Below are 13,166 nucleotides of genomic sequence, written 5' to 3'. Positions count from 1 at the left end.
GATGGCAGTTTAGCAGAAGGCCTATGGGACCGCAGGGTGCCAACGAAAAGGCTCTGTGATGCCCTGCCTGTGAACTAACTGATGCACTAGCGGTTAGCTTCAACTGGCTAACCAGACAGCAGCAGCTGTAGTTGTCAATTAGAGCCCAGGCAGATACCAGAGGACTGTCAAGGGGGAGACCTTATCCTTTATGTCTATGTTGAAACTTGAAAGTATTCTCGGCTTTATGTTTAACATTTTCACATCCACCTGTCTTCAGTGAGTTATTGGTGGGTATTTACTACCATAGACACCAGTAAACACATGTACAAACACATTAAGACAGAAATGCAAGTTCCCAATTGCACAGTCATACCATTGACCGCCTGTGTCTCGCAGAGTTGCCTCCCCACCCGCTACATCTGGGAATGACTGAGAGTGGATGTACAGACTGGTATTAATAGCCCAGTGCTAACACATGTACCAGGGGAGTCAGACAGGACAGCACACTAGCAGATGCTGCTGTTGTCCCAGACTTGCTCCCTCCCTCTGCTGCTCCTGTCAGTTCCAACCTGGCTGACTGGAGTCTCTGGGGATGAGAGGTGGAGACGGCTGGGGATGGGGGGGAGGAGCGGTGCGGACGGCTGCCTAGAGATGGTGATGCCATGGGGACCTGCCTGCCTGGTCTTTCTCATTGCTGACATTGACAATCAGCTCAAATAGACAATGCCCTGTGAGCATTCACACACAGTCAGTATCATATTCAGTTTGTGTTGGATTTACAATCTCTTTGTGCACGAGCATTGATTGCGTTATTTTACTTACACCCAAAGTCTAACCTTCAAATAGCACTCAACTTCCTCTTTGTGTAGATACCACTGAACATACTTGATCAGAGTTAGATAGAACAGAACGTACGAGGCATGGCCTGACTCAGGATTTCATCGCATAATGTATTTTGCTTTTGGACGACTAGGCAGACTGTGAATAGACAGAGTGCATTCAGTATGCTAGGGCTGTGTCCCACAATCAGCCCAACGCATCACCGGGGGCACACTGCCTGCCCTCCAGGACATCTACGGCACCTGGAGTCACGGTCAGGCCAAGAGGATCATGAAGGACCTCAGCCACCCGAGCTACGGCCTGTTCACCCCGCTACCATCTAGAAGGCCGGAGACAGTGCATCAAAGCTGCGACCGAGAGACTGAAAAACAGCTTCTATCTCCAGGCCATCAGACTGTTAAACAGTCACCACCAGCAGGCCTCCGCCCAGTACCCTGCCCTGAACTTAGTCACTGTTACTAGCCGGCTACCATCCTGTACTCTGCTGTCATGACGTTGGCCTCTTTGGGTACAGGAAGGACAGTTGACCCCCTCCCCTTTGTACCATCACCCAACCTACCTTCCCCCCAACCCAGTGTTGTAAAAATTCCAAGAGGAGAATCTACTACAACATGTTTCATAGAGAGACAAAGGAAATTCTTCCAACTCATAGAATTGGAGAACCGAGCGACATGTGTGTTCTGGAGAAGATATGCAAGATTGATGAAGACTCCAGCTACGAACTGATCTGCTTGGTACAATTTTGTGATACTCAGAAGAGACAATATAGCCATATTACCATAAAACTGTTTATAATAGCCTCAGCGATGAGACTGACATCATAATGGTTGTATAAAATGTATTAATAAGGATAAAGCTATTTGTAATACATTGAGATGCTATGTACTGATGTTAATGTGATAGAATTGTATTTCTGTAACCAAGTCTAACTCAGTCATAGGCACGCCCCCAGGGACACATACAGGACCAGGCGTCATTTGACAAGCCTGTTCTATGAGCACTATAAAACACCCCCTGATTTACATTTCTACAGACCAGGCCTCCACTTCATGGCCATTAGGTTTATCATCCAAGTACTCTACTGAAAGTGAACCATACCACGTGGTTAACTTTTAGACTATCGATATCGACAGAATAAGAACAAGTCTTTGATATTAATTATTAGTCTGCAGCTAAGTAAATTATATCATCGAACGCGAAGACCAACCACATCCATTCTATGACGACATTAATGAATGTCGCTCTGAAAGATCCATTCTAACCGAGAGAGAGAGAGAGAGAGAGAACGTGGACAAACTCTCCATCAGAACATAACTCTTCCAAAGGGATCCCGACGACACATGAGCGTAAATATATATTGATTGCAATTGTTCCCGAATGAGTGAGCCTTCAATTGTCAATTGTTAATATTAATGAACTCTGTGTAAGTTCTCAGCTTACTGTTTATGACCCATTGTCTAACAGACCAGCCATGCTTGTTAGCCATTAGGGCACATTACTATACCAATCCTTTGTGACGATAATTACTGTTTGTATGTTTTCTGTTAATTACTTAGTGTAGTAAATAAATTATTTTAAGACAATTGATGTATGGATGATTTTAGTAACAACTGGGTTCGTGCAGATACAACAATTTACGACGTTTGGGAATGAGACTTGACGCGAGGTAAAATACACCATTGAAACTAGAAGATAATCGGCCTATACTATAATAGAATATTATAGTACAGGAAAGTTATATTAGGAAAATTATAGCTTTGTAATCTGAATATTCTCCTTGGTGCCCCGATCTCCTAGGTAATTACAATTAAACGATTAATCAGTTTAGTCGCGTGATAATAATTACAGGGAGCTAATTGATAAACCTATCTTCAGTTTAATGGTACCCAAAGACACGACACTGCCCTGCACCTTAGAGACTGCTGCCCTATGTACATAGTCATTGAACACTGGTCACTTTAATAATGTTTACATACTGTTTTACCCACTTCATATGTATATACTGTATTCTAGTCCAGGCTCATCCTATATAACTACTGCTGTACACACCTTTTCTATTCATATACTGTCCATACTGTCTATACACACCACCATATACATATTTATTTCTATTCTGGACTCTGACATTGCTCTTTCTAATATTTTCTGTATTTCTTCATTTCTTAATTTTGGGGATTTGTGTGTATTGTTGTGTATCGTTAGATATCACTGCACTGTTGGAGCTAGGAACACAAACCTTTCACTACACCTGCGATAGCATCTGATAAATATGTGTATGCGACCAATCAAATGTGATTTGATTTGATATGGCACCATGTTCCCTATAGTGCACTACTTTGTACCAGAGCTCTCTTCAAAGGAAGTGCACTATAAAGGGAATAGTGTGCCATTTGGGATTGCACCCTATGCCACAGTTCATCACAGATGTACTGCCCAATGAAAATGTTCACATACTGAGCAAAAGCAATAGTTCAAAGAAACATAGTCAAGTCGCTTTTTTCTTTGTCACTTCTTCCGATATTTTCCTGCCTTTCTAAAATACTCTGAGGGGTCAGGGTCATTTTATTTGGAATGCCAGAAAGCATCCGCTCTGACACGCTTCAACGCTATGCGAGGGCAGAGGGGAATGCAGGACAGTCAGTCGTTGAAAGATGTACACACTCTTTAACAAATTCACTTTTTTGTGAAGATTGTCTTCCTGCTAATTATTCCAGGTTTGTTCTGTGGGTGGACTGTATTACACATTGTTATGTACAGTTGAGGTTTGGCCTGTCAGCCTCCAAGTTTGTCTGTGTTTTTGGAGCATAGAGTTCTACATTCACACAGAGCTACTGTAGCTCCTTGTTCAGGCTCATCCCTTGCATGCTCGACAGAAGATTACTGTTGTGGTCTCTCTCATGTATATAGTGTATTTTAAAGAGCGTGCTAATTCCACTGTCTTGGGAAAGAGACCACAGACGACATATCCACCGTAGACAGAAATAAGGTAGGAACTCTACCCAGACTTTATGTACTGTAGAGGCAGTGCCATCAGAACGTTCACTGGTTCCATCTGAAACCCTCAAGTAAAGGGCACACAAACGTTTCCAATTGTTCATTCCCCCCACAAATAAATAGTGTTAAACATTTTTTACATGCAGCGCTGATAAGTGAGTTATTTATAAATCCCAAAACTTGGGGTATTTTTTCCCCTTGTCAGCCTCTACGCCCGCAACAACGCAGCTGCAGGAAGAAATTGAGGGTGAGATTGCATTTTGAGTTGGAGAATTGTATGTTCTTTATTTTTAGCTGTCACTGCCTAACTGCCTTCCTCTCTGGCCGATGGACCACAGTGCGGTGGTAGGGAGAGGCCAGGCCTCAGTGTGAGACTGTGAGCAGGATTGGTGGTTACTTCTCTGGACTCTGGGACCACAGGGCCTTGTTGCTCGGGTTCAAATCCTGGGCTGGGCAGGGGACAACACATCTCCTGCCACTGCCGTTAATCTATGAGCACTGTTCATGGATTAAGGGCCATTTCTGTGGATCACTAAGGCATTTCTGGCTCGGATATTAAGGCTGTGATCTGTAATCCATTGGGTCTATTATAGCCAAAAGAGACACTGTGTGTGTGTGTGTGTGTGTGTGTGTGTGTGTGTGTGTGTGTGTGTGTGTGTGTGTGTGTGTGTGTGTGTTTGTTTGCTTCACTAGTGTGGCCTGTCTGCTCTGGCCTGACTTGCCGAGGTTTTGTGTCATAACCTCAATGTAGAGAGAAATGCATTTCTTGGATTCACACTAATTGCTGGTTACTGCTTTGACTTCTGCCCCATGTTTTTATCCATTTCAGCTCTTGATACTGAGTATACTGTGTTAGAGTGTCTTAAGAGAAGAGGAACTCAATGTCTTTTCTGTAGTCTGTTCATTTTCTGTATTTCTATATTTCTGTATCAGTTGTATGAACAGAAGTGGACTCACAACGTCCTACACTAGACTGAAACAATCGCCTTGTACTGTATGTTGTTCTGTTCTGTAATCCTGTCAGTCCAAGATGATTTCTCTAGTGTCTCTTTATAGATGATAGACCCCTGGATAGATGATATTAGTATTTTTAGTCCTTTCCATGTCCTGCTTAGTTTCATGTCACACCCATTCCATTCCATCCTATAGGTCTTCAAGGCATACCTGCTCCTCATGGACCTAAATATAGTAGGCCTAAACTTTGGCCTGTACAAAACACTGGATATCCTGTCAGTGCTGAATCTGTCCTGTAATCTGCTGAAACTCTCTCTCAGACTTACAGTAAGAGCATCTTAAAGAAAACGTATCCCAGGCCATGAAGTAGTCTGTTTTCCCAAGGGTAGCTCTTCACTGTCTGTCCACTCCTGAATAGATCAGCTTCGTGTGCTGCCTGTGATATTTCAGGTAGAACTTTGAGAAGAATGTTTCCAATAATACCATTTTTTGTTGTTGCTTTAAAGGAAAGAGACAAGACAGTTTGAGTCAGTAAGTGTGTTATCCTAGCTGACCACATGTTTTGTTCCACTTCTCCATCTTGACACAGTCCTTGGGCGCTGCAGTACAGCCAAAAACAAACACGAGTGGCTGAACAGATCAAAGCTGCTCCCCTCCATAATGTCTTTTCCAGTTAGCAACCTCCCTTTGCCCTTTCTCCATGTTTAATTAAGTTACAGTAATTCAAGGGGAGGAAAGGGAACCACATCAGAGCCGGGACAAATCACAATTGTAATTTCCAAAACAGTTAGTATTGGGATTTTCACATTGGTTGTTTTTCTTCAGTGGGTAGTGGGTACCGCTCTCGATGCAGCTAGTTTGTGGCGCATATTTGACAAACTAGAACAATGATAGTTTTCTCTCTGTCTTGTGTTGTCTGTCTCTGTATAGGCCTACTACACCTGAAAATTAAACGCTGCAGGGTCAACAACAGGAGGAAAATGGATTCCTTCTCAAACGGTTCATTTACCCTCTATAGCAGACTCAGACAGCCTAGACAGCTTAGAGCAGCTCAGACTCAGACAGCCTAGACAGCCTAGAGCAGCACAGACTCAGACAGCCTAGAGCAGCTCCGACTCAGACTCCCTAGACAGTCTAGAGCAGCACAGACTCAGACTCCCTAGACAGCCTAGAGCAGCACAGACATATTAGCTCTGGACGGCTACATCCATCCAGCCTTTGTACAGAGTGTAAACATCGGTGCAGTTGGAAGGAAACTGCGCACCATGGTTTGTCCACGGACAGCCAAGTTGTGTGCTATTGGCTGGCGTTAAGGTTGGCCAAATCAAGGGGTTTGTCATTTGATGTTTTCCCATGTTGCCTCATAGTGGACATACATGCAACAGTTTGATACTAGCCTTGCGTTATTTAGTTGTATATGCTGTAGCTAGGTAATCTATAATAGCTAGGCTGTATAATAACTTTAGCTGTATGAAGCGGGAGTTATTAATAATGCAACCTCTCTCTTTATCTCCTATCTAGCTTGATGACTGTGCCCTCCAGCTCTCCCAAAATGGGAGCTACCTGGACTTGGAGTCTACCCTGGCAGAACAGAGAGATGAACTGGAGGGCTTTCAGGAGGGAGGGTAAGGCCTTTCATAACGCTCTGTCTCAACAACCTATTTCAATAGCTGATCATGCCCTTATATGTCCATTACATGAGGTCTTTCCAAAATAAGAAAACAAACGTATAATCTTAGAAATGATGTTCACTGAGGAATATGTACAGGATTGTAAAACTTGTACCGTCAGCACATTTATATTTGTATTGTACAGGTAACAAAAGGTAGGTCATATTCTCTACACTTTAAAAGATCAGTCTGGGATTGAGTCCAGAGGGGTGCTGTTTGAAGATCAGGCTGGAATTGAGTCCAGAGGGGTTCTGTTTGAAGATCAGGCTGGAATTGAGTCCAGAGGGGTGCTGTTTGAAGATCAGGCTGGAATTGAGTCCAGAGTGGTGCTGATTGAAGATCAGGCTGGAATTGAGTCCAGAGTAGTGCTGATTGACGTTCAGGCTTGGGTTGAGTCCAGAGTGGTTCTGATTGAAGATCAGGCTGCGTAGAGTCCAAAGTGGTTCTGATTGAAGGCACAACTGGCACTACCTTGCAGGTGCATGCATAACAAGCCAAGCTACAGTGGTCTGAGTAAGAATACCTTTTCATGTTCCTTTCTGGGGTTTCAATGAGCTGTTATGAACCATAAATACAACTATGTATTACTCAAGACTGGCTTGAAGTCTGTTCTACAGCAGTGCTGTAGTTAATACGAGAGAGAGAGAGAGAGAGAGAGAGAGAGATCTGTTCAGAGGTATTCCTCCAGCTGTAACTAGCAGGTCAATACAATGTCATCATTGTTTTGAGGAAGAGAAGAGAAAGAAAAAAAAGGTATTTCAATCCCTTGCTTGGGGGATATGTATTCATTTCCTGCTCCCTATATTCCCCCAGTCTAATTTGATTGTATTACAGTGATGAGGATCACAATGACACCCATTCTGGTTCAGGTTGAATGACTGAAATAATCCCTTTTCCTGGCCTCCCCCGGTTTTAGCCAATTGAGCTGTCCCGCCCTTAAGCTGCTCTCTGTAGGTGGGGTGGGGTGGGAGGTGGGTGGAGTGGGGGGGTTGAAGAGTTAAGATGACAGGCTTTACCTCACCTAGAGCCCAGCTCTCTCTAGTCTAGGGAATAAGGCCAATCCTGTGATTCAACTACAAGGGATTTCAACAGTAATACCAAAAGCCTTATGATTATTTTGTCAGTCAATGGAGCCTGTTTCAGACGCAGACGAAACACTTCCTGAAATTTCTCTCACACATTTTCTGACGTCTAAGGTGGTTTGATACAGTATCAGCCGAGTGTCAACAGCTATTGGTGCAGAACATTCCATTTGTCATTCCTTCAGAGGGTTCTCAGTGACATCTGGATGGACATCTTGTCATTCCTTCAGAGGGTTCTCAGTGATGTCTGGGTGGACATCTTGTCATTCCTTCAGAGGGTTCTCAGTGACGTCTGGGTGGACATCTTGTCATTCCTTCAGAGGGTTCTCAGTGATGTCTGGGTGGACATCTTGTCATTCCTTCAGAGGGTTCTCAGTGACGTCTGGGTGGACATCTTGTCATTCCTTCAGAGGGTTCTCAGTGATGTCTGGGTGGACATCTTGTCATTCCTTCAGAGGGTTCTCAGTGACGTCTGGGTGGACATCTTGTCATTCCTTCAGAGGGTTCTCAGTGATGTCTGGGTGGACATCTTGTCATTCCTTCAGAGGGTTCTCAGTGATGTCTGGATGGACATCTTGTCATTCCTTCAGAGGGTTCTCAGTGAACGTCTGGATGGACATCTTGTCATTCCTTCAGAGGGTTCTCAGTGATGTCTGGATGGACATCTTGTCATTCCTTCAGAGGGTTCTCAGTGATGTCTGGATGGACATCTTGTCATTCCTTCAGAGGGTTCTCAGTGACGTCTGGATGGACATCTTGTCATTCCTTCAGAGGGTTCTCAGTGATGTCTGGGTGGACATCTTGTCATTCCTTCAGAGGGTTCTCAGTGACGTCTGGGTGGACATCTTGTCATTCCTTCAGAGGGTTCTCAGTGATGTCTGGATGGACATCTTGTCATTCCTTCAGAGGGTTCTCAGTGATGTCTGGATGGACATCTTGAAGGCCCTGGATGTGGATGCCAACACTTATCAAAATGTCAAAGGAGGGATGTTATCGGTTGGTTGTTTTTCAACCCTACAAATGCCATAGAGTTTACAAGGCATTCCTCAACCCATGTCACTTAAAATACCTGGCTGACATCCCAAATGGCACCCTATTCCTTATGGGATGCATCCCTGGTCTCTCTGTTTGGCAGATGGAGAGAACAGTGATGACAACTGAACAACTTAAGCCGGTTGTACACTACACAATTTTGGCCCAGATTTGGCCGTCCCAGTCAACTTTTGGAGATCGGAGACAAAATCCCCTACTCGGGAGACGCGGCCGTCACGATGCTTGTTTCATGTGAGCGGGTCAGAGACGCAATCTGAGGGCTACCAATCTTGTCTTTGAGCAGTCCCAGACGTCCCGTTGATTTTGTTGGCACAAAATCTGCAATGTTCTTGTAGTGTGAGCTGTGCAACGACACGTTTTGAGAACGGTGATCAACAATAGCCAATGAGAGCTGGCCAGAGAAGCCAGTGAGATGATGACGTTGTTTCACATCACCCAGAATGTGTGGACTCTCCAGCAGGAGCCATGACTACTACTAGCAGGTGTTGTACTTGCCTTTAACCAAAGCCAACGTGTCAAATCATTACAGGTCTGAAGTTCACAAGTAATGTTATTCAATTCAAAATGTTGGCTAGATATTTACACTCTGTATGGCAAGAGTGAATGTCTGACTGAAAACGTTTCTGAGGCTGCTTTGAGCCACAGCTCGTTGTAGCTAATTTAAATGTAATCACATCGTCACATCATTGTTTTGGCGAGACAGCGTGGGATGGAGAATCCACATTGTTGTGTGCGCACCACTACGTTGGCAAGACACAAAACTACAGGGAAGACAGTCGTCTAATGTGAGAGGCTCAGTGATGTTAGGATTTGCCCATGGCAAAGAAGAACGTTCAAACAGTCATTCATTCTTTGTGCTGTTGGACTACTAAATGAGAAGTAAATTGTATCAGTATATGTACTTATCTATCTAGTGCAGTTGGGACAACGGTCGGCTGTGAGTGAATGTATTAATATCCTCTATGTTGTTAGTATGCAACATGATGGACTGACTGGTTTAAATGTGTATGATGTGAGAATGTATGTGTATGTGATTATTTTAATGGAAGGTGATGCCAAAGAAAAATGTCCATCCTGGCTGTATAATAAAGTTTTATTCTATTCTATTTGAAAAGTCGTGTAGTGTACACCTGGCTTTAAGAACAGTGGAGAGTGGGCATGAAGGATCATGGGTAATCACCTCCTCGCCTCAGGATTGGTTGTACTTCCAGCGCTCTCGATAACAAAGCCCTCACTTACATTTTTTTTGTATTTTGTATTTCTTAGGATCCCCATTACTGCCAAGGCAGCAGCTACTCTTCCTGGGGTTCAAACAGGGTTCAAACGGTTACACCACAACAAAACACAACTACAGCCTACATCATCAATAACACAATACATCACACAATACATTATTACATCATTACTCTATTATTACATCACAACAAATCACAACTACAGCCTACATCATCATTAATCATCATAAATACATCACACAATACATGAATACATGAATACATCATTACATCACAACAAAAGACAACTACAGTCTACATCATCAATAACAATAAATCACATAATACATTATTACATCATTACTCTATAATTACTTCACAACAAAACACAACTACATTCATCATCAATAACGCAATACATCACATAATACATTATTACTCTTATTACGTCACAACAAAACACAACTACAGCTTTCATCAACATTAATCATCATAAATACATCACATAATACATTATTACATCATTACTCTATTATTACAGGTTTACAATATACTATCCAATGTACAATATCAAATCCAATCTCTATTTGTAAATAGCCCAGTATTTTATCTCAAAGTTATTTATCTTCAAAAACATATACTGTATTTTGACAGCACAAGTGCTGAATGAACAGGGCTTTGCATTTGAGATAACCTTGCTCAAGTCCAGCCAAAGAATGATTTCTATCCTATATACACATAAATGTGTGGCTTGAATCGGTCTTTATAATATGAAAATACAGTATTTATTTGAGTACAGTGTCAACCTCCATGTTCCTTTATTCAGTCCATATGGTTTTACCTGCTCAGCTCTACCCTGCAGTGTGTTGATAGGACATCCATGTTCCGCACAGCTCTCAGTCGATGTGAGACCAACCCGCAGTTGGCATGAGACTTCCTGATCGGCCAGACCATAAGCATCTATGGATTTATTTGTGTTCATAGGCTGTTCACTGGGCTCGGTGTTTCCATTGGACCCGAGACACTTCTCTCATTTCCCAGTTTCATCAAAAGTCATTGGGAGGCTTATTGAAGTCTAGAGAGAGCCTTGTGAGGTTAAAGTGGTCTGCTTCTTCTCTCGTCAAAGAGGGAGGCTGCCAGGGGCATCGCCGAGCCAACTGTCTCTGTCTGGTATGGATGTGTGTCATTAAATCTACACTGTGTGTCTGAGAAGGCCGGGGGGTGTAAAGGGGGATTGAGGGGGTTTAGGGGGAAGGCGGCTGTGTATTATTTGTAATAGCAGGGTAATTCTGCCTGCTGGCTTTTTATGGAGTGGATGTACCCAAGTTCACAACCCCCCGCTGTGCACTGTTGTTGATTCTTTATGATTATTAGGCTCGTAAAAAGGCCTGATGAGGTATTTCACCTTTACTTGTTCCATTTTGGTTTATTTTCTTTCTCAGTTTTTTTGCCGTATGGGATATTTCAGCAACTCAACTTCAACTTTGTAATATATTATTAATTCACTACGTAGAAAGAAATCTGTATTTTAGCTGAAGTTTGTTGCTGCTTTACACATTCCAGCTGCTCTTAAAGTAACATGCGTGCATCCAAAATGGCTCCCTATTACGTGAATAGTGCAACACTTTGACCAGGGCCTATAGGGCTCTGGACAAAATAGTGCACTAAACAAGGAATATAGTGCCATTTGGGATGCAGACATGCTTTCAAAACTCCAGTCAAAGTACTGCTGTAGTTGAGCTTACTGCCTTGGTCTAAATGTCTGGCCTCTGTGCTATACTGGAGGTTACAACAACAGACCTGAGACTGGCCGCTGTGCTATACTGGAGGTTACAACAACAGACCTGAGACTGGCCACTGTGCTATACTGGAGGTTACAACAACAACAGACCTGAGACTGGCCACTGTGCTATACTGGAGGTTAGAACAGCAACAGACCTGAGACTGGCCACTGTGTTATACTGGAGGTTAGAACAGCAACAAAGCTGAGACTGGCCACTGTGCTACACTGGAGGTTAGAACAGCAACAGAGCTGAGACTGGCCACTGTGTTATACTGGAGGTTAGAACAGCAACAGACCTGAGACTGGCCACTGTCCTACACTGGAGGTTAGAACAGCAACAGACCTGAGACTGGCCACTGTGCTACACTGGCGGTTAGAACAGCAACAGACCTGAGACTGGCCACTGTGTTATACTGGAGGTTAGAACAGCAACAGACCTGAGACTGGCCACTGTGCTACACTGGAGGTTAGAACAGCAACAGACCTGAGACTGGCCACTGTGTTATACTGGAGGTTAGAACAACAACAGACCTGAGACTGGCCACTGTGCTACACTGGAGGTTAGAACAGCAACAGACCTGAGACTGGCCACTGTGCTACACTGGAGGTTAGAACAGCAACAGACCTGAGACTGGCCACTGTGTTATACTGGAGGTTAGAACAGCAACAGACCTGAGACTGGCCACTGTGCTACACTGGAGGTTAGAACAGCAACAGACCTGAGACTGGCCACTGTGTTATACTGGAGGTTAGAACAACAACAGACCTGAGACTGGCCACTGTGTTATACTGGAGGTTACAACAACAGACCTGAGACTGGCCACTGTGTTATACTGGAGGTTAGAACAGCAACAGACCTGAGACTGGCCACTGTGCTACACTGGAGGTTAGAACAGCAACAGACCTGAGACTGGCCACTGTGCTATACTGGAGGTTAGAACAGCAACACTTCTACAGGTTCAACACAATCTGTATCCCATTCTGAAGGAGAAAGTCCCTCTGTCTACCATAGAGGTTCTACCAATAGAGGTTACCAGTGGTGTAAAGTACTTAAGTAAAAATAGTTTTAAGTAGTTTTTTGGGGTATCTGTACTTTACTTTAATATTGATCTTTTTGACAACTTTTTATTTTACTTCACTACATTCCTAAAGAAAATTATGTACTTTTTACTCCATACATTTTCCCTGACAACATTTACATTTAAGTCATTTAGCAGACGCTCTTATCCAGAGCGACTTACAAATTGGTGCATTCACCTTATGATATCCAGTGGAACAACCACTTTACAATAGTGCATCTAAATCTTTTGGGGGTGGGGGGGGGGTTAGAAGGATTACTTTATCCTATCCCAGGTATTCCTTAAAGAGGTGGGGTTTCAGGTGTCTCCGGAAGGTGGTGATTGACTCCGCTGTCCTGGCGTCGTGAGGGAGCTTGTTCCACCATTGGGGTGCCAGAGCAGCGAACAGTTTTGACTGGGCTGAGCGGGAACTGTGCTTCCTCAGAGGTAGGGAGGCGAGCAGGCCAGAGGTGGATGAACGCAGTGCCCTTGTTTGGGTGTAGGGCCTGAACAGAGCCTGAAGGTACGGAGGTGCC

General features: G+C 43.7%; 1 protein-coding gene across 5 annotated transcripts in view; it reads left to right on the top strand.

The window, feature by feature from the left end:
* LOC115186165 (FH1/FH2 domain-containing protein 3) overlaps window positions 1-13,166 on the top strand; it is a 235,378-nt gene that overhangs the window by 4,419 nt on the left and 217,793 nt on the right. For all 5 annotated transcript variants that reach the window (XM_029745885.1, XM_029745888.1, XM_029745887.1 and 2 more), the window contains exon 2: window positions 6,292-6,395. In XM_029745885.1, the coding sequence (XP_029601745.1) occupies window positions 6,292-6,395 (104 nt within the window). The remainder of the gene's footprint in view (window positions 1-6,291; window positions 6,396-13,166) is intronic.

This window comes from Salmo trutta, chromosome 3 (genome assembly GCF_901001165.1).
Source record: "Salmo trutta chromosome 3, fSalTru1.1, whole genome shotgun sequence".
NCBI classification, from domain to species: Eukaryota; Metazoa; Chordata; class Actinopteri; order Salmoniformes; family Salmonidae; genus Salmo; species Salmo trutta.
This window is presented reverse-complemented; position numbering and strand designations above follow the sequence as displayed.